The sequence below is a fragment of the Nipponia nippon genome, unplaced genomic scaffold (assembly GCF_047370975.1).
Source record: "Nipponia nippon isolate SJK-2023a ecotype South Korea unplaced genomic scaffold, ASM4737097v1 scaffold_4, whole genome shotgun sequence".
Taxonomy (NCBI): Eukaryota; Metazoa; Chordata; class Aves; order Pelecaniformes; family Threskiornithidae; genus Nipponia; species Nipponia nippon.
The window spans coordinates 74,977,145-74,998,452 of record NW_028262358.1 but is presented as its reverse complement, the minus strand read 5'-3'; the positions used below and the strand labels follow the sequence as shown (position 1 = coordinate 74,998,452).

The 21,308-nt window shown below is 37.4% G+C and overlaps 1 protein-coding gene across 1 annotated transcript in view; it reads left to right on the top strand.

Annotated features, from left to right (window-relative positions):
* The window catches only part of SLC16A10 (solute carrier family 16 member 10), a 77,698-nt gene that overhangs the window by 50,644 nt on the left and 5,746 nt on the right, over positions 1-21,308 (top strand). The window contains exons 4-5 of the mRNA XM_087775679.1: positions 17,780-17,923; positions 19,979-20,207. Coding sequence (XP_087631805.1) covers positions 17,780-17,923; positions 19,979-20,207 — 373 coding nt within the window. The remainder of the gene's footprint in view (positions 1-17,779; positions 17,924-19,978; positions 20,208-21,308) is intronic.

The following is a 21,308-nucleotide window of genomic DNA, read 5'->3' as shown; positions in this document are numbered from 1 at the left end:
TTCAGTCTTGGATAAGTGATCAGAACAAAGAGAGTTTAATACCTGCAGGTCATATATTTAAGATTATTTATAATTATTTTGTATGTGATTTAACAAAGATGAATGTATCCTCAGAAGCAGAAATCTTTGTGACAGAAAGCAGGAGTTCGAATCTTGCTGGGTTGGAGAATGTAGTTGTAGGACTAACAGTAAACTTGCTGCTTGGGGCTTAAAGAATGAAGTGTTCTTGCAGCTAAACCCATTATTTCTGTAATTATTTCTACATAAAGTAAACTCATTCCAGAATTCAGGTCTGCTCTTAGAACTAAGCAAGCACTCATTCCTCTAACTCAAATTTAATAATTTCAAAAAGAAGGGAAAATCTTTTTAATTGAAAGAGGTATTTATTTTTATGAAAACATTAAGTGAAGAACCATAGCATTTATTGCTGGTGGGCAATGATGTATGCTGGGGGGACTATTTAAAACTTTAGGAAGTATCTGTGGCTTCGTATTTGAGAATGTGAATACGTCAGTGTTTATGAAGGAACAGCATGGATTCTGCCCTTCAACACAGATACTTCAGCCCCAGTAGATAGCTCTGGACTTTTTTTATCATAGTTTTGTCTGCTTTTGATAAAAAAAACACATTTTATGTACTTCCAGAAGTATGTACTTCCAGATAAGTCAAAGGCTATAAGAAAAAATGACTTTTTGCTGGTACATCTACCAAACCAGAGACTACTCTCCTCAGCTTTTGCAAATGAAAGTTACTATTGTTCCATTATTTACTGCATTTTTAAAATTGTAGCAATACTGGAAAAGGAATATGATACTTGGACAAGTGACAGCTTTTGTTATGCTAAAACTCTTGAAATTTTCCCACTGTTAGGGTTGGCTGACAATAGCCAGACTGCTAGAATGGGATGCTGGTTGCAAGTGCCGTAAGAAAAAACACTTATACATGGAGCCTCATGCCTACAACTCTTCCCTTAGCCCTCAGACCTGGTTCCTGTACTTATCAAGTCCCATTTTTCCCACCTGGAAAGGCAGTTTCTGCCAGAGTGTTGGGTGCTCTTGACCATGCGATGAAACACAGGTGTCACAGGCTGTGGTTAGGGTCATTGTGTGTCACCACTTGGGTCCATGGCAGCTGGAGGTTGCAGGCTTGGTGTGTTCTAGTCATTGCACATCAGCTGCTGTCTGCTGGCTTGGCACCGTTGAGGAGCTCCTAAGGTCCCAAGCAGGGTCTCTGAGTGCTTCTGAGGCCAGCTCTGATTTCTGTTTGTCTCCCTTGTGTTTTCTGAAGCATATTGGAAAGGAGGATGCATGTTGTGAAACTTGTAGTAAGAAAGAAAAGCTCATTTTGGGCTTTGGAATAATAGAATTAGCCAGCTCTTAACAATTTTAACTAGCTGCACCTTATTGGCTAGACAGAGTAAAAGCTGTTAAAACCGGAGAAAATAACTTGCTCATGAACTAGGCTCTAACTAAAATTAAACAAATCAACAAATTAATTATATGGCATGCTAGATAGGATTCATATCAAGGAGCTGGCAAGAATTACCAGTCCCTGACTGGTAGGTACCAGCTGCTTGCAAAATAAGCATCATATTCCTTTTGGCTCTTGTCGGGGAGAACCAAAAAGGGAGAGCTTTTCTTATCCCAGTTTAATTGGTGTTGAGTTCCATTCCATGTGACTTTTGGGGAATTGGGTTGGGAGAAATACTATAAATAGGTTTTGATTTAACTTTATTATATAGTTTTAATATTAATTCAGATTGAATAGCAAACTGATAATTCATAGGATTACTAAATCAAATGGTTGTTACTCCTCTCAATTTTAAATCCAGCCTAAACTGCAGTGATTGAGTTGGTTTTTTTTTTTCTCTTTTGCTGACTCTCTAAAATATGCAAATAGTCAAATAAAAAAAAAAATAGTTTAGACCATTCAGGTTTAAACTGTGAGTCCACAACAGAAATCTGTCCGATTAATGCAAAACACTCTTTCCAAGTTGTTTTTAATAAGGACTATCTCACAAGGAAATGATTATATTTGAATATTAAGTATACTTGAAAGAAAGTATACCTAGTCTCTGTGCCGCTTGTTCTGCTGATAAACAGATAACTTCTGTTTTTCAGGAATCAGTCTAATGTTAAGTGTTTAGCGCTCTTCTCTTACCCTTTAAAAATGTATGTACTTAATCAGGATCATACATCCTTAATTCTTACGAGCTTGTTAGGTCAATTCTGTTAAAATTTGATATAATATCACGTGTTAGGTAGTTTTAAAAGATATGCTGTTGCTTTTTGTGCTTTATTTAGCAGGCTGAAAAGAAACACTTACAGTGTATGTTGTCACTGCTTAGTCTTTTCTAAGCAGTGACTAACGTCACTACTAAGGTTCCGTAGTAATTTGTCTTGGGACATGGTTTGGTTTAGGAGTTACTTTCATTAAATGCCTCTTGCTAATGATAAGTCCTGTCTTATTTGTAAAGTTTGACACCTTGCAGGATGAAAAACTGAACTGAACAACTGAATAGTTGAACACAATAGTGCAAACATTTATTACATGTTTTACTTTTTTAAAAGCAACTGGATGGTAGACAATGCAATAAAAATGTGTATTGATAAAGTTTACTGTTCCAAGTCTAAATCTTTTTTTTATAAAGAAAATGCATACTTTTAAAGAATGGCTATTTGAAAATTAGGCTTACTGTTTAAATATTGGTATAGACTTGTGTACAAAGCTACCCATTAATGATAAGCAATGTGAAAGTTACCGTAACACTGACTATACTCTTAACTTCAGAATAGCTCAGGAAAAATAGATTTCGATATTTCTCACCCTGCTTTGCTGCCTATTTCTTAACTTACTGTGTAAATCTGACTTTTCCTTTTGGTGCTTATCCATGTTCCTATTCCATGATGGGTACATACTTGCATATGTAGAGATTTTTGGTTAGCAGTAGCTATATGGAGTGCATGTGTTCTGTGTCTGTGTGCTTCATGTTTAAAATATGAAAAAATGGTGTGTGCCTGGCCACCTTTTCCAACAACTTCCTTGAGAGAATCCGTGTTGGGAGACAGATTTAAATACTGGATTTATTCTCCTCCATAGATAGTTACTGAAGATTGTGTCTCATTGCTTCTCTGAATCTGCACGTGCCAGGAATAGGTTCAGCTGGACCTCCAAGGAACAGGGAAGTGAGACTGAAGAGTTAATGCTTGGAAAAAATAGGTAGATACTGCCTCAGATTCTAGAAACTGCCCCTGAGAAACAAAGCATCACCTTGGACTCTTTAAGATTTTCATCAGCTGTATTGGTAAAGAAAATGCATCTCACAATGAAAAGCAAAGAGGCTTCCAAGCAGCTGGCCAGCTAAAAGGTATTCCAAAAAGATACAGCAGCCCCAGGACCATTGTTAGGTACAGACTCTCAGGCTCTGCTGGCATCTTACTTGAAAATACGAGATTCACTGGCTCCACTGGTAAACTGCCTTTTCTGATTCTTGGCGAAACTTGGTGACAATGAAGTGAAGGTTTAGCCTCTAAATAAGCCTGGCTGCCAGCAGCAGACACTGTGTAGCTGTTTTTCACTAGGAGATAAAAATATAATGTAGTATGTATGTCCTCTGTGGTGCTGTGCTTTGCTGTATCTAAACCAGGAATATGCTATGTTTGGAAGAATTCAGAGCAGATTCCTTGCTTCCTGCGGTATTATATGTTGCATAAAGGTAAACAGTTTACCCACCTTCTCTTTTGGAATGGCTGGGAAGGAGTGCCAGTGATGACAAGCATTCTTACCAGGCCAGTAATCCCCTGTTCTGCTCAGTCCACAAACAGCTGTGACAGATTGAGTACATCGCTGTGTTATCCTTTGGAGACCACTTGGCCCATTTTGAGCATTTGAGTCAGCATTACCCAGTATGCCTAGTCATCTTGGGCTCTTTCATCTGGATAATCCTTCCAGTTCAGTTTGTTTCCTATTCATTACCTCCCATGGTCTTTCAGCTGTCTTTCCAATGATATCTGTTACAACAGGAAGTTTCCTGGGAAATAGGAAATTACTCACTTTCGTCTCCAAAAATGAATAGGTTTGGGAAAACCTGTTCATCTGCAAACTGAAGTTAAATGTAATTGAGAGACTGGTTCTTATGTCTTAACTTTCAGAATTCAGCATTTCTATTACATTACCACGTGTGTGAAGTTCCTTAGCTTGTGTTAGGTCAAAACCATTAGCAATACCAGAGCCCTTGTCACTTGAATTATTGACAGCTTTGAGGATTTTAACCCAGGTCTTTGAGGTAGCTGACTAATACAGATAGATCTTCTCTACAGGAAATATTTAGTGGTGAAATATTTAGAGACCTGATCAAAGAGCTCAATAGGGTTTTTAAACCCTTGGAAGTCAAACCTTTTCCCTTGGCGTAATGAAGGTTATGGTGGCCTCTTTGGTTTCCACATTTGCAAGGGCATACCTCTCTTGCACTAAGTTCTAGAGCCTGTTCAGGCTTGCAGATCAAAACACAATAGCGAAAATGTACATTGTGCCATGTGCCAGGTTACATCTGTGATCACATATGGGCTGTTCAAGGTTGGCCTGTTCCACAGGTAGATATTTTTTATATATATGCTTCTGCTTTCTTGAAATTCTGGAAGAGTTTAAGTGTCTGAGGGACCTCTTTTTGACATCCAGGGCAACTAGTTCACTGGGGGAAGCTCGCTGGTTTTAGTGACAGATACAGTGCCCTCAAAATATAAACTGAACTAATATAATATATAAAAAAAATAAACAGAATATAAAACTATAAACAGAACTTATGAATCTGTTCTCGACAATCTTTGAGCTTAAAGATGGCTATGGTCAGTACTGCAATTGTATTTTCTGTTATCAGAGAGAAAGGTCATGGTTCTTCTGCTGTATAGGGAAGCTTTAAAGCAATGTATTTCAGATATATCTTATCAGAACAGATGATGGGCACTTAAAGGCTAAATCATTTAGGCAGTCTGCTTCTCAGATGGAAGCTAAACTGCATTCAAAATCTTCAAGACATGCATTTTTATTCCTGGGAGGGGCATGGAGATGGTTGGAATCTCTGTAAAGTACTTTGTTAGTCATAAGACCTTTTTAATGCATATAAACAAACTCATTTTCTAGGCTGCATCACAAAATCAGACAGCTCAGATAAATATTTGTCTGTCCTCTGTGTGGCTTAGTCTGTCTCCAGATCTTCTGTGTTTGTTACTTTGAAGTTGTGTAGTGTTGTGCCCACATAGTCTCTCCTTGGACAAAAAGATAACGCTGTCTGCTGGTCTATACTTCCTATCTTTAGCTGGAACATCCATTTTGTTCCTGTTCTTTAGCTAAGAAAAGTAATCTTTTTTTTTTTTTTCCACTTTAGAAACAACATAGTGAACAGGAGGACTTGCTGATATGATGCACATTTTTGTTACCAGATTTGATCCCTGCCCCCCTTTCCCCTCTGTAGTGTAAGATCCTTGCCTTCATGGAATTTAACTATTCTACAACTGTTTTATCATCTTGGACTGCTGCCTTAAATTGAACCAGGATGATTTGTCCTTCAGGTCTGTTCTTTACCAGCCAGCTATTTTGACTTGTCTCTACCCATTTCTCACTCTGTATCAGTGATGTGCCTTATTTTTCTTAATAAGAGATCAGATTCTGCTCTGTAAATTCAGTGTTTGAATTTTTGTCCCCTACAACGTGTGCCAATAAAAACTGTATTCCTGTGCAATCAACTTGGAGAAATGAAGAGCCAAGCTCTCATAAGATCCTGTGTACCGACAGTTTTTCTAGGAACTTACTTGAAATTCTTGCTATGTACTTTGAAAACTGTATTTACTTCCATATACTCAGTTTCTGAAAGGCCTTATTTATTCAGGACAAAACAGTCTCTCTATTCTGCCCATTCAGAAAAATAGCCATTTTCCATTTGTAAACTGCACCCTCCCCAAGCAAAAGCTTTGGGTCATTAAGAAGAATGATACTGGAAAATATGAAGGGTATGGAAACCAATCAAGATTTTCCAAGCAGATCTGAGCTGCTGTATCTGGACAAGCTATAGGATAGTCAGGATGAATCTCACTGCAGTAGTCAACGTTCTGCCCAACAAGACCCTAGTCATCATCCGTACAAAAATTTTTTAACTCTTCAAGCCCTGCCTACTGATGTTGTGTTCTGGAAATATTGTCAGGTGTGACATCTTTAGATTGACTCCTTGTTGAGAAACCAGTGTTTCAGTTGCTCTCCTTGCAAGAGTGCTCATCTCCACATAGGTGGTGGCAGTTGCTTTGTGTTCTCTGCAGTGGGACGTGCATCTGCTGAAGGAGCCATAGTAGAAACGAGTTACGCACCTTGCAATAAATGAAGCTCTTCAGGTTGTGCATTCTGTGTGCACAGTCCTAACCCTGCACCTCTCCTCCCTTAAGTCCTATGCCCCTTGATTCCACAGTGGAGACAAAGAGAAGCGCACATATAAACGCTGTCCTTTGTGTCTGAGTGCAAAGCATGATGAAAAGTATGATGTATACCGTATGGACGCTAGTAACCAAAAATCTCTAAACTTAAACATATAAAACACATGCATATCCACAGTAAAGTGCATACACATAGCACATCTTGAAGAAATTCAGTTCTTGTAAGGTAAGTACTGTCTTTGTTTTGTGAACCACTTGTATTATGTCATAAATTTGCTACTTTTAAAATGTTGTGTAAAATAATGTTTAATATCTAATTGGTATGTCTGGATTTTTTTTACTCAAACTGGAAAAAATCAGCCTTCATCACAACATTCACTTGCTTTTATAGGCTGCTGTTCAAAAAACCTGCTCACTTCTTCAGATCTCCTACATCAGTCACCTGTCTACTACATCATTTATTTCCCAGATTCTGCTGTTAGTCTGCTTTGTAATGATAGGATAGTATCTTTTAAATTATGTCCAGTACTAACAGATAACTGTGTGTCAAATAGATATTTCTTTATACTGTAGATAATCTAAAAAAGTTAAAACTGTAGGTATAGCTGTCAATTTTAGCACTATTTACCTTTCTCATCCACTTAATCTACCATGTTTCTGTCTCCAATGGAAGACTAAGGCAGTGGTTTTGTAAAGGTCCAATGTAATTATTAAGCAGATCTCTCTGAGACCCCAAATCTTCAGTGGCTCCCCGTGCTTTACTTGCTTTTCTAATCTTTGCATTTATCTCCCTTCAGATCTCAACATCTGCTGCAGTTTGACTGCCCAGGTTAGTGAAATTTTCCCCCTTTATCCACTTCTGTAATTATCCTGTGCACCCATTTCTTTCCTGATATTCCTCAATGTTGATCTGGCAGTATTTATTCTTAGCTAGATTGTCCACTTTTGACATTGGGGGTGGTGGTGGGAAAAGAAAGAAATTATTTCCTACTTTATACTTGTAATTGTTATGAAAGCATATTTAAACTATGTTTTCCAAATAAGTACTGGAGAAGAATAAAAATTATAAGCACAGAAAGAGTAGAAACTGAAAAGAATAAAACAAATGTTTTCTGATTTTTTTTTTTAGAAGTAAAAGTAAATGAAACTTTACAAAAAATATTTTTAGGTAGCAGGTATGCTCAGGTACAAGCAATAAGATGATGTTGAAGGATAAGAGCAAAGCAGTCTTTCTCAGGTCTATGCAACAGTACCAGATTGAAAGGTCTGAGTTACATTAAGATTTCCTTTGTATCAGTCTCTAACAGCACACTAGTTAATGTACTCTTGCATAACACAAACTATTCTAATAGCAAACAGAGCATATAGTTCAAAGCCGGATTAAACTGTAAAGTGTATTTTTTTTTAAATGCTATTTTAATGGCAAACGCAGCATCCTGTCTTTGGATGCTTGAAGCATCTTGACCTGAACTAAACTCTTCAAGCTCCACAAGTGCCTAGAAGCCTGAGATCACAGTTGATGTTTTTTCCTGCTATCCTCATACAGAGTAAAGAAACCTAATCTCCAAAATTAAGTGAAGAACTTTCCTTCGCTCGTATACAGACCAGGTTTTGTGTCCAGTTTCTGCTCCAAGAAGAGCTGCATAGAAAACCCTCTTTGCTTTTTAAATCCCGTTCAGACTTGTGAATTTCTTTCCATGTATTTTGAATTTTCCTTTGAGGAAATCCTGGAACCTAGCTCTTTCCATTTGACTGCCAGTAATTGTCAAGCTGTGAGCTATTTTTCAGGTTCTTTTCTGATGACTGAGTTAAAATTTATCGTTACTACTGAATGGAATATTTCCTAGGAAAAGGGAGAGGTGGTTTTGGATTGATCCAGGCAAGAAAGAAAATTGAACATGAATGTCTATCCTGAGTAAGGGCTGTATCTCTGTATGAGGAGGGGAGACTGTCATTATCATCTCTTCTTGTTGTGTTTTAAATGAAAATATGACTACCTGATTCAATTTCTCTGGGCCCTGATCTGGTAGATATTTGGCAATGTATTTGAGACTTCCATCTAGAATGGAGACTCTCGTGAGAGCTTTCTTCTGTGTTTCCCAGTAGAATGAGACAGGCACTTTGCCCAGCTCTGTGAAAGCTGAGGTGATTATGACCACGTCCACAAGTAGATCTCTAATGTCAAAGTGTTATGGATGCCCTCAGATTTATGTGGCAGCTGAATAAAGGTTTGAGAATCTATGTTTTGATTTTACTCACCCAAGTCCTATGCCTTAAGGAGTCTAGTCCTGAGAGACTTGATAAAAGTAGCACAAATTCTGTTGTGCAGTAAGGAAGTCAACCTCTCTTAGAAGATGACAGTAGCATTGTAACATGTAGGTAGATGAATGAATCCTGATTTTACTAACCAGTTAACTCCAAGTTAGTTGCTTATTGTGTTGTTCTTCAAGATAGGTAAGAAATACAATCTTTAAGTTCATAAATTTTAGAAGGGGCTACTGTAATAAGCTGCTTTCTTTTCACACAAATGAGTTGTACAATCTTGTCTGGTAATCTTATTGCTATTTCTACTGGTGAGTTGAAAAATTTACTTGAGGTAACAGCATTATTTTGTAAAATAGAAACGCATCCTTTTGTAAAAGCTTTTTGTTCCTGGCTAATTACTTTCACTGATGCCAATAAACACTTATTTTCAGTCTGAGCTTAGTCCAGCTCCCAGTGTTTCTCTTTGCCTTTGTCATCTTCCTGTCTGAGTAGTTACAGATGATGAGCTCTCTCCTGATAAGTTTTTCAGTATAGCAGATTCCAGAGACCTTGATTCAAGTCTTGTAGCTGTCTTTCAAAACATTTTTCAATCTGAGGCGTACTCACCTCACTTGACTTGAAGACCTTTAGTTTGACTGACTAGTCCTTATGGTCCAAAGAATAAGCTTCTCCAGAGAGCAATTCGGAGCATCAGGGTCAAAGCTTCTGAATTGTCTCTCAAAGAAACTTTTTTTGGTATCAGTTAGGAAGACTAGTTGGCTAAGGCAGACATCTGCATAAGTTCAGCAGTGAGAAGACATCCTTTTGTGACATGTAAACGCTGTAGCTAACACAATATTCCAATAAAGGTCTTGCTTGTTGTATTAAATGGTGTTAGCACTTCCCTTTTTCCACTTACTACTTCATTTAATTGGTGAATATACAGTCCCACTTGTCCTCCCATATAGTCAACTGTAAGCTTACCTTCAGCTTTGAACTGAATTGTCAGAAGCTAAATATGTGCTTTCTATAAAATTTATGTAATATTTCCAGCAATGTCTAATTTAGGAAAAAATAAGGAAGGAAATTACGTATTTAAGTGAAGTAACTATAACTACTAAGAGTTCTTAGTTTAAAAAAATCACTTTTGTTAGCATATCTTTGCACTTATTTCTGGACAAATAGCATATGCTGTTATATTCCTCTTCTCAGTATTCTTTTCTTTTTAAGCTAGGCTAATGAAGTTTAACCTTATTTGTTTGGAAGTCAAGGCCAAGGCATTATCATCACTAGACAGAATAGTACAATAGATGTATTTTTCTTTTTTAAAGTTGAGGAAGACTAAACTGGATGTGTAGCAGCAGACTTGTATTAAAATTTTACTAAAGTATGCTAAATAAAATTAATCTGTACTATAAGCTTTTAATTTAATATTATAAAGAGGATGAACTTGCTAATACTAGATTGTAGTTGCTTCACTTCTATTAGCTGTGTTGAGAATCCGTCTTAAATTGTGTTTACAACAATTAGCCAAAGTGTTTTTTTAATAAGTCCAGAGCATACAATGTTAATCATCAGTGGCTAGTGAAGTATTTTCCTGTTACTTTAGGTGTTTGTACAGGATATCTTAATCCATTGTTTTGATATTCCGTAATTTCTTAATCCTAGCCTATCATATAATATGCTCAGTTTTAATTACATAAGTTATAACCTGATAACACTTTATCACATTAGTAAATGCCATAATGATTTGAAAAGAATTACTTTACATTATGCTTCTAAAATTTAAGTGGTGATGTCAGGAAATTGCGTCCTTCAGTCAAAGGTTACTTTTAATCAAATGTGCAGCAGAGTTTTACCAAGCTAGAGCTAAAAAAGAGTTTTCAAGTTATGACACCAAATAAGTATGTATTTGTGACTATACTAAGACATCCATCAAATCACTTCATGAATCGTAGACAGTAAGACTAGTGGTATCCCAGAACTTTACCCAATTTACCAAGTTTTTTGAATACAGACTTACTCTGGTAAAGGAACTTTTTAAATATTTTTTTTCTGTAATCTTTTTTCATAAGTCATGCTAATAAATTTTCTGCTTATTGCCAAATCTTTCTTTTGGATTCTGTACATATGGTCCATGTCTTTTAATAATGAGTAATGACCAAAATAGGACATAATAATTCAGCTGAGGCCTTACTGGTACTGAGCAGTATGTGAAGGTCACATCATGTCATGAATTGATGTATTCTATTATTTTTGCAAAATGATGATGATATCAGAACATGCTGAAGTTTAATCTGCTAAACCTTCAGTTCCCTTTCTAAAGAGCTGTTGCTAGATGATTCTTCCGTCTTGTATTCATGCATCCAATTTTTATTTCACGTAGTGTTTTTTGAATATTTACCTCATAATGTCTTTATGGAAATTAATCACATTTATTTCACACTACTGACTGAGATGCCAGGTTGCCGAGATCATTTTGAATTCCAGTCTTCTTTACAGTGCCTGCAATACTCATCATTTGATGTAATTTGCAAATTTAATACGTATATTCTCTATTTCACTGTCCATATCATTAATGAAAGTGTGAAATAGTGGTAGATTTGGGCAGGTTTTTACAGAGCCTTCTTTGGCATATGCAATTTTGCAATGAATCAACTATTTAAAAATAGCTTTTCCAAACATTTGAACATCCATCTTTACAGTTGTTCTATTTAAGTCACGTATTCCAAACTGGCTCATAAGAATTGTTATGTTTGAGAGAATTTTAAAACACTGGCCAAGGTCGAAATTTGTTACATCTGTGCTTCCCTCTGTCAAGGTTTGCTACCTACCATGTAATAGAGAGAAATGACGGTTGTTTTTTTCACAAATCTATGTTGATCCTTAGCTTATGATGTTACCTGTTAAATGTTTATGAATAGTTCTTTTTGTTTCCTTTGCTGCTGCTATTCTGGAAATTCAGGTTAATGTGATTCACCTGTAACTCTCTAGGACTTGCTGACAGTAGCTCACTTTGGACATAGTGGCTAGTTGAGTTTTGAGAGTAAGATAGGCCCAGGAAACACTGCTTTAGGGCCACAAGGGATGGGTAGAACTAAGACTAAGTTGTGGATTGTAGTCACAAATGAGAATCAATTTAAAAAATGCTTAAAAAGGGTAAGTTTTATTTGACAATTTAACTCTCGGTCCTCATGTATGTAACACTTCAGTTCTTACCTATCCCTGGCTTTATTCCTCATCCTTGTTCTCAGTCACTGTGAGCTTCCCCAGTTAATGTGTGTGCCTTACCTATCTTGCTGCTGCCACCCAAGCCACACCAATCCACCAATATCCTTGTGCCCATTTCTTTATGCTGTCTCTTGTGGCTCCAATGGGATCCAGTCTCTCTTGGCACCTCCAGGAGCCAGTGGAGGACAGGACCTGAAAATACCCTGAGATGGAGTAGAGTGAACAAGGGAAAGAGCAGAAGTCATGGACTGTCTTGTGCTGCAGTGTAGGGGTTGTCCCCCATCCTTCAGGCTTTTCTCAGTCCCCAGCATGCTTTCTTGCACTATTCCCTGAATATCTTTCAGGCCTACTAACTGGCATTCACTCTCTCAAGACCTGAGAACTGGTTTAATTGCTTTAAAAATTATTAGCATTTGTGACTCTAGGAAAACTAACTATTGGTTAAAACAGTATTATTGGTTTCTCCAATTTAAGTTTTCTGCTACTGATTGCCTATTTTGATCTAACAGCCCTGAGATTTTTTTTATTTAGGGCAAATTTCTTCACAACTAGCTGTTTTCAGGGGGAAAACCAAACAATTTTAACTAATTGTCAATCTGAGTTTTTCTTAATCTAATCCAAATTATTATTCTGTTTAATCTGCTTTACTTAGTGGAATAGAGAAAATTTCCCTATTGCCATGTAATAATCACCTTGTTTCTTGTTCATTATGTAGATTAAATTGACCAGATGTAGAAAGAGGAAGTATCCTGTTGTGGCAAGTATGTAAACAGGGATTACGTTCAAGATGTATATATGCATATTTTACTTGTGAAGACGCTGAATTTCTAAAAAAAAAAAAAAAAAAAAGGCAACTGTATCCGTCTCAGGACAATGGCACTCCCTTAAAAATGGATCTGCATTAGGTATTAGTAATGCTATTTCATGTCTCTTAACATGAAGAACACCATTGTTTCAGTAGGTGTTCAGGAGTTAGGAGCTGCTGGTTCGTTTGCTAGCTTTTGGCTCATCAGTAAAAGTTTCTTTGGTGGAGTCTGGACCAGAAATGTATTTGCATTAAATGATCTTCCCTGTGCCTAGTATCATACAGTTCTCTGGCAACTGACTTTTTCTCTGATATCCCCCCACACCCCCCATTTTTGTGGTCAGTCCTTATGTTAGAGAATAGAGTGATGTGTCCAGAGTTACTTTATGCTCTGCTTTTCAGCACATCTGGAAACTTTCAACCTTCCAGAACAGTTCACTGCAAAGTTCTTGATATATCTTTATCAAGGCAACAGTTAATATTTTTCTCTAGGCCTTTGAAGGAGTTGGCTTGTTCAGGCATGTGGTTGACTTGTTCATTGAAGGAAGGCTGCTGTGTGATGGCACGAACAGTACAGAAAGATCTGTACGTCGTCAGTAAGGCTGTTCTTTTCTCAGGAGATGTGTGTGAAATAAACCCAAGCTCTTAGTTTTCTGAAATTCTGAAGATCTAATTGTAGTCTTGAAGATGGGCACCAGTATAATTTTTCTACACATACCCACTCCATTTGTGTCCTGTCAGTTGCTAATATCCTAACTTGGACATGCACTTAGTTTATTTTTGTCTTTTGCCTTTCTTGTGCTTACAGCTTGGAAAAAAAAAAAATTCTGAGTGATGGAATGACAAGGCCATCATGCCTTCTAATAATACTGAATGGGTTTTTGAAGGCCATGGTACTAATCAAATCAATAGATTATGGAGGTATTGCCGTGCCTAGATTGATGGCTAAGTCTCATACATTATACATGTCTAGAATTATTGTGGGTGTCTGGATTTAAAATTGTTGCACGGCTAAGAGGGCCAATTAGTACTGAAAAAAACCAATGTTATTAAAGCAGTTCTGGATGTTACAAGTGCTTATACCTCAGAGCAGACTCCATACCACGAGCCCTGTGATCGATTCAGTCTCTGATCATAGTTTTTGCCTGTAAGGTTATGTTTTAGACTCATCTGACACCACATGCAAAGCTTTGTCTTCATTACTTACAGGCACGGCTCACCACTTTGCATTCCAAGAAAGTACGGGTTTGCCTGGATTTCTATAGAACTCATGCATTTCTGGAAAGAATGAAGAACGAAAAGTTTGTGTAGGCTATCCTTTTTTTCTTTTCCTGTCTGGGAAAGGAAAATCAAAACCAAAAGAACCCCCCTCAGCTCTTTCAGAAAACTGTTAACTTGGAGCAGTTAGGAATAGTATCTCCAATTTACAAATGGTACCAGCAGTACTCTGTAAAAGTTTCCTTTTTTCATTCAGAACCAGTGTAAGGATAGTGTCAGATATTAGGACTTGCATCAGGACTCGAAGAAAGAAAATGCTGGTTTTCACGTGCTCAAACTTTTCTAGGTTATATATTGCTGTTGGCCATCTTGTTTGGCGAGAAAGATTGCATTGCATTTAGCCTACTAAAGCTTTACTTGATTGGAAATTCCCAAAATGGAATATACGCAGGAGGAAAGCAGTTGCCAGGAAAGAATTATTTCTTACTAGTTCATTACCACTTCTTTCAGATTCAGGTTCTTTGTTTGGAAAAAGGAACTGGAGCTATACTCAGATTGCTCTATCTTTGATTCAGTGCATGAATATAGCTAAAATGTGTGTGCATTGAATGGAAGATCTTGGCAAAATCTGGGTCTTGGCTGGATGGAGAGAGGTTAGCCAGGACAGTGTATCTGAAAGCATTCCAGCCACTACGAAGTGGTTAATCTTTCTTCTAGTCTCATCCTAACAGTAATGAGAATTTGGACAGTAAGATCTGTGTTTGTATGCATTACCCTGATAACAGAGAGCAAGGGTATAAGGTAAAATGCTGGTGCCAGGGATGCATTCAGTTGTATTGTCTGCTGTCTATGTCTTGATTTGGAAAATTGCATTGTACAATGATAACTTACTTTAAAATAGTAAAGAAGCTATGCTAGTCTAGAAAATCTTGCACTGGTTGGCTCAGGCAAAATTACCAGCCTTTTCTGCATTTGGAAAAACCAGCCCTGCAATTCAGCATGCACACAGCTCTGAGAGTGAAGAGCTAGCTACATCACTGAGAACAGGCAAAACCCATAGGGAAATGCTTTGGCCTTCAATGTGTCTGCTGTGTGCCTGGGTCCCCATTTGACTCCTATAGATAATATCTAAAGAGTCATATAATTACAGCCTGTACAGTTCTGCAATGGCAAGCGTGTTAGTGCATGAGATGCTGCCTGAGAAGGTTCACAAGTAATTGCCCATCATGGGATTTTTTGAGTAGGTCTATCTGTTAAAAATCTCTGGAAATTTGAATTTCGTTTAAGCTACTTCATCATAAGTAAATGTATTTAACCTATAGTTACAAGAAATGTCTCTAAGTCCATAATGAGGTAGCACTTACGGTACTGAACTAATCCTGAATTGCTGCATTTTCAGATACTCAGTTAATAATACTGCTGTTACTTACAGCTTACTTAGTGACTGTATTGCTGAAAATTAAATATGCTGCTAAGGATCAGAGGGTCAGCTCTGAGGTCAGACCAGGTTGCTCGGGGCTTTGTGCACTTGGGTCTGGAAAACCTCTACGGAAGGAGACGGAACAAGCTCTCTGGGCAGCCTGCGCCGCTGCCTACTGCCCTCCTGGGGAAAAAGTTTCTCCTTTTACATCTAGTTGGAAGCTCTCTTTAAGGTTATGGTGTGCTTAAGAGGAGTGAAAGCTAAAAAAATAAATCCTAATTTAGATATTTGGGGACAAGAGATGAGTAGTGGTTATTTTCCTACTTTAGGAGTTGATTGAATCCAATATTTTCCCCCCTTGATCTAAGAGGGGACAGCATTTCACTCTTGAGAGTGCTGCTTTGAGAAATCCAGTTACTCAGTTGCAGATGCAGGGTTAATAGTTATCTAGATGTAGAGCTTTATCTTGCCTCTTGAAAAGCCTCCAGGGAGTGGGTGAATCAGGTCTGCTAATTAAACAAGCCAGAGGCTGCAGAAGCATGGAAGCGGAACAGGTGACAAGAATGGCAGAAAATACCTTGGCTTCTCTCGCTGGCTGGGCCAGCAGGTGTTGGCAGGCACAGAAAGGTAGGGGTGGGAAAACTGTCAGCTTTTCCTCTTCTCACCTTTGACAGAAAGGGAATCAATAGGACAACTTATCTTTTATGTTTAAATATTATTCCAGAAGAAAAATTTCATCAGATCCTGTTCCCAAATGTGTCTTTAAAAAGCAAATAAAAAAATGCCTCAAAAACAGAAAGAGCAAGTGTCTGTCTTCAACTGAAGTTAGAAGTTATTCTTTGAAAACAAAACAAACCCACTAACTCTTATTTCCTTTCTGACAAAATTAATTCTATTGAACAAATTAATATTAGATTTCATAGACTTTCTGTGACATGTCAACAAAACCCAACTGATTTTATAGTTAAGAAAATCACCGTCACTCAGGAAATCCTGTTTATGTTGGGGGAAAAAAAAGCTTCTGCTAAGTGTATTAACACTCTGGCCAGGAAAGAATCTTGATTATTTTGCTCTAGAAGTATTTACTAAAATGGAGCTTTTCCATTTTATAGATAGGAGAATAATGGTTCTCTAGTTTAAAATGATATCACATAACCAGAATTAATGACAAAAACTGGTGTGCAGCTTTGTCTATCCCGATCTGTCAGCCTGTGGTCACCTTGCCTCTCAAATGTTTTTACTACATTTTTCCTTATAATCAGTTTCTTCCATTTGTTTCTTCACACCTCTAAGTCTTTTCTTGTTCGGAAGGAGTTATGAGCACAGAGATAGCAGGACTATGCAACTGATTTCTACATCTAATCTACATCTAATGCCCATTTTGGCATATTTGGTATTGCCAAATGTGTTTCAAAAAAATTGTGCAAAAAAAAAAATCTTTCTTATGGGTAATTTCTGGTCTTCATGGTTGATTTAAAAATAAACAAACAAAAAAACCCCAACACAACAACAACGAAACAAAAAACACTGTAGAAACAGACAATATAAAAAAATCTAAATCCATCAAGCCAGTCTTATGATTTTTTTTTTTTTTTTTTAACATGACTTGAAAGGTTAGAATTACTGACACTGGTAGTTCATCACATTGTAGCTGATGGTCTAGTGTCAGGACCGTCGGTCAGTTGCTCTAGTTCTTTAGGTTGAAGTGGCTGATCAGTCATTCTTCCAGTTTGCCCTACTCATTGCTGCTGTAGCTGCACCCTCTCCTGGAAGGGCTTGCTGTTGTGTCTGGCACTGCAGGTGGTTCCTGCTCCTCTTCCTCCTTGCCCCTGGATGTCAAGGTGGTCACGGATGTCAGGATGAGGCAGTCTGGAGGGCCCCTCCTGCTTGCACTGTCTGGCCTCCAACTCTCTGCCCCTCTGCTTCTTGCTCCTGCCCTGAGCTATGTTACAAGCTTGGTAGCATGTATCTCTGTCTTAATGCACAGTATTGTGCTGATACTCATTAATCGTTTGGTAACTTCAGACCTCAGAGCATGGCCCGGCCAGTGAAGCTACCACTTCTAGACAGCCCTTGTGGATTCTGCGTTATGTTAAATCTATGACTTGTAAATTAAATGTGGTTGAGGACAATGCTTCTAGGTTCTCTTCAATTTCCTTGGTATTAGGTGCAGCCTTGTTGTTTTCTTGAATTAAGTTCTTTAATTGTGAATAAAGCAACAACATGTTTCAGATTATTTTTAATGTATTGCACTTAATACTGATAAGCCAGTGCCAAACTTATTCTAAAATCTGTAAAAGCAGAGTAAATTAGTTGACCATTTGTAGCCATGTTTGTAAGTCTGAGATTCACAGATTACTTCTATTTAACTCAAGTTTTCTAAGGTTTATCTTCCTTTTAATTCTAAAGCCAGTTTTTTTTCTCAACCCTCTTTTCAAACAGATGAAGCATGTAAAAGACAGATTTGGTGACAGCGTGCCAGAAGAAGTGCTTCTGCTGTGTCTGGGCATTACGTCAGGAGTTGGCAGATTGATCTTCGGCAGAGTTGCAGATTATATTCCTGGTGCAAAAAAAGTTTATTTACAGGTACGTCTTCACACAGCTCTGAAGGAATATGCGAACAATATTCTGAAGGCTTTGGTTACAGATACTATTAAGTAAGGAGAATTAACTGATTGGAGATTCAAATTTGAGAAGTTTCAAAACTCTAGGGAACTCAATGTATGGTTTTTGATACTAGGAACCTTTGGTGCAAAGTTCATGAATCTCTGATTTTTTTTATTCTCTTTTTAATGCTAAGGAAACACGTCTGCTACCTGCTGGCTGTTTTCAGCTGGGAATTGAAAGAAATTACTAATCATTAGCATGTGAGTGAGAAAGCCTTTGGGGATTCTCTAGATTCTGCTTTCCTTGATTTATTCCATGATTTCTTAATGGTTGCAGAAAGATTAGTATTTTTTTCCTATGTTCCTCTGTTAAGGATTTTGGATCTCTTTTATTGATCTTTGATAGGTGATAATTTGGTGTCAAGTATGTTCTGTGCATAGTGCACACTGGTAAAGTCATGGGAATACGAGGTGCTTAGTTGAGGAGATTTTGCTGAACGAAGGGGGTTACTTGCAGAAAGAATCACAACTTCCAGAAATGCTGAAGCTTGGGGACGAAGGAAGATACACACTTTTTTTCCCTCCACAGTTATAAATGATTTTTTTTTTTTTTTTTAGAAAGTAGCAGTGTTAGTGTAGATTTTTGGAAAAGCTTTAGTTAATAACTTGCATGTCATCAGCCACTTGGTGTTCTTGTTTTGTTGTTTTAAAATGAATAACAAGGGAGACATCTAATGGCTATTATCTGTACTACATTATTGAAAACAACAATTCTCGGGAAAGAACCATCTTTCTGAAGACGGAGTATTTGTTGCCATGGTTACAATCCCAGTCTCTATTATCAGGCACTCTAAATTTAATGTCTCATTCATTTGCACTGATTTCATACCTATTGTGACACTTTCAGGAAATGTCAATATTAAGATAAAAAGTGGAAAGGCAGCATTGAGATGTTACACATGATTTACAAAGCACGAATACCCAACTTGCAGTAAAACTACGAGCTTTCTTATTCTTTTCCTCGAATAGCTAGAACTGAAAACCATGGACTTTGGTTTAGGGCATGAACTAGAATGCTTCTGAGTACTGTTGGTTTCATCGAGTTTTAAGCCAGAAAAACACATTCACTTTTGGTAAGCCATGCCCCAGCATCTTCAGCTCTCCTCTTTCAAATCAGCATTTTTGAGGGAAAGTGAGTATTCACCTCAAGTAGTATTCTGGATTGTCCAACAGTTCATACTACCATCTTATCTCATGCAAAAATTACTTAAGGATTATTTTTGACTACTGCAAATGAAGCCTCTTTCCTCTTAGAACTTTACTGTCTCATAATTGAACAACTTACATGAATGAGTTCTACCCAGCAAGTTCAACTGTCATCTTTCTGCAGTCTGTTTTATGGACCTGTTTTGCTGGATTTTGCTTTATAAATTCTATCTTTAGTAACAGAGGAGTGATGCATTCTGTCTCTTCTGGATACAAAGATTAGTGATTCTGGTTTTAGTGCTGCTTTTACCATAATGTGATAATACAAAGAATCTGGTCAACAATATCTTGTTTAGAGTTTGTCTACAGATAACCACATTACTACTTAAATATAAACTCATCTCAGATAATATTTGTATTTTCTGTATCAGAATACACAGAACTGAGAATTGAGAAGTCTAACTATAGTGTTTTAGCTATATTAAACTTCTGATATTTTTGTGGCTTTCATTTGTGAAAAGAGCAGGGAGTAACTTTTCAAAAAATGTTACGAGAAATGACTTTACATAATCACTGAAGGATAGTTGATTACAAGTGGATTTTGAAAACTTTTGGAATTTCTTTGGTTGCATGTCATGAGTTACATGTGTTTGTCTTATCTTGGTATGTAACTTCTGATGGTGGTAATCCCTGGAGACTGCTTATATTTATTTTAAAGTAAATACAGGCAGACAATTCACTACAAATGCAAGAAAGCTCATCTGTTCCCTTTTATCTTTGCTGATTTGATGCCACATGTTTCTGTATTTTTTTCCTTGGTCATGTTTAGGTGGCCTCATTCTTCTTTATTGGCCTGATGTCTATGATGATTCCACTGTGCCACGTCTTTGGAGGTCTCATTGCTGTCTGTCTCTTCATGGGCCTGTTTGATGGGTGCTTCATTTGCATTATGGCTCCTATTGCCTTTGAGCTTGTTGGGGCTCAGGATGTCTCCCAGGCCATAGGATTTTTACTGGGACTCATGTCAATACCTATGACAGTTGGTCCACCCATTGCAGGTAAGTGTAGATATGGTCTGTAGCTGTAAATGTGTTTCTACGGTTGCACGACTTATTGGCCGTATTTTCCATTCCTACATCATATGCAGTGCACTTACATTGGAAGTTTTCTCGGTACGTGCTCCAGAATATATGGTGAATTTAACTGCTGCTCGTTATTAATTTACTGTACTCTTTAAAGCTTGCTTCAGTCTTTTTTTATTGTTATGCAGATGTAAAACATTCTTCAAAAGAAAGATAGGTTTCCAGTTGGATTGAGGACCTGACACTTTCCATGCTGTTGAGGTGACAGCCTATACGTTGCTAGTGTTACAGAAGGACTCCAAATTAGAATCTGAAAACTAATTGGACTCCAAAATTTGCTCATGCGAAAACAATTGTGAGGATAAAAGCTCCGGTCACTTTAACTGCTTCTTCTAAGTAGGAACTTTTGCTGCTTTCATTCTTTGATGGGAGACTGTTTGACAAAGTACAGGTTTTGAAGATAAAAACTGGAAGTTCTTTTGGGAGGTAGAAATAGCTTAAGCTATAACCCTTACCACTGATGATTTTCAATCATAATTTACCCTAAGGTCTTGTGAGTGCTACTGACAGATACTTAGTAAGACATAACTGAACTATGCAGCATTATAAAGAACAAAATTTTAAAGCTAGAACAGCATAGACGAGGCACTTGCTGATCTGGATACACTATCACAGCTATTAATACTTAATAGAATTTGATTAATGGGAGGAGTTTTGAGAGAGCAACTAGAGTGAATTGTTGGAGAACTCACTTTTTAATAAGAGGCTACCGGGAATGCAACATATGCAGTATATCTAGAATAAGATTAAGAGGCACCTTGATCAAAGGCAACTGTTACCAAAAGAGGGAAAAATTCTCTAAGTCATTGCAAGATTCAAGTGCTGGAGAAGCTGAAATGAGCAACTTTCAAATAGGAAATAGGGTACGTGTTTTTAAGGATAGGTGGTAATTAAGCAGTCGAGTGGTGACATACTGAGTTCTTCATTACTTGGAGTCTTCGAATCAACTCTGGAATACCCTTCTACCTATATGTACGCCTATGTTTGGCCATCAGGTAGTCAGATCAGTGGTTATAA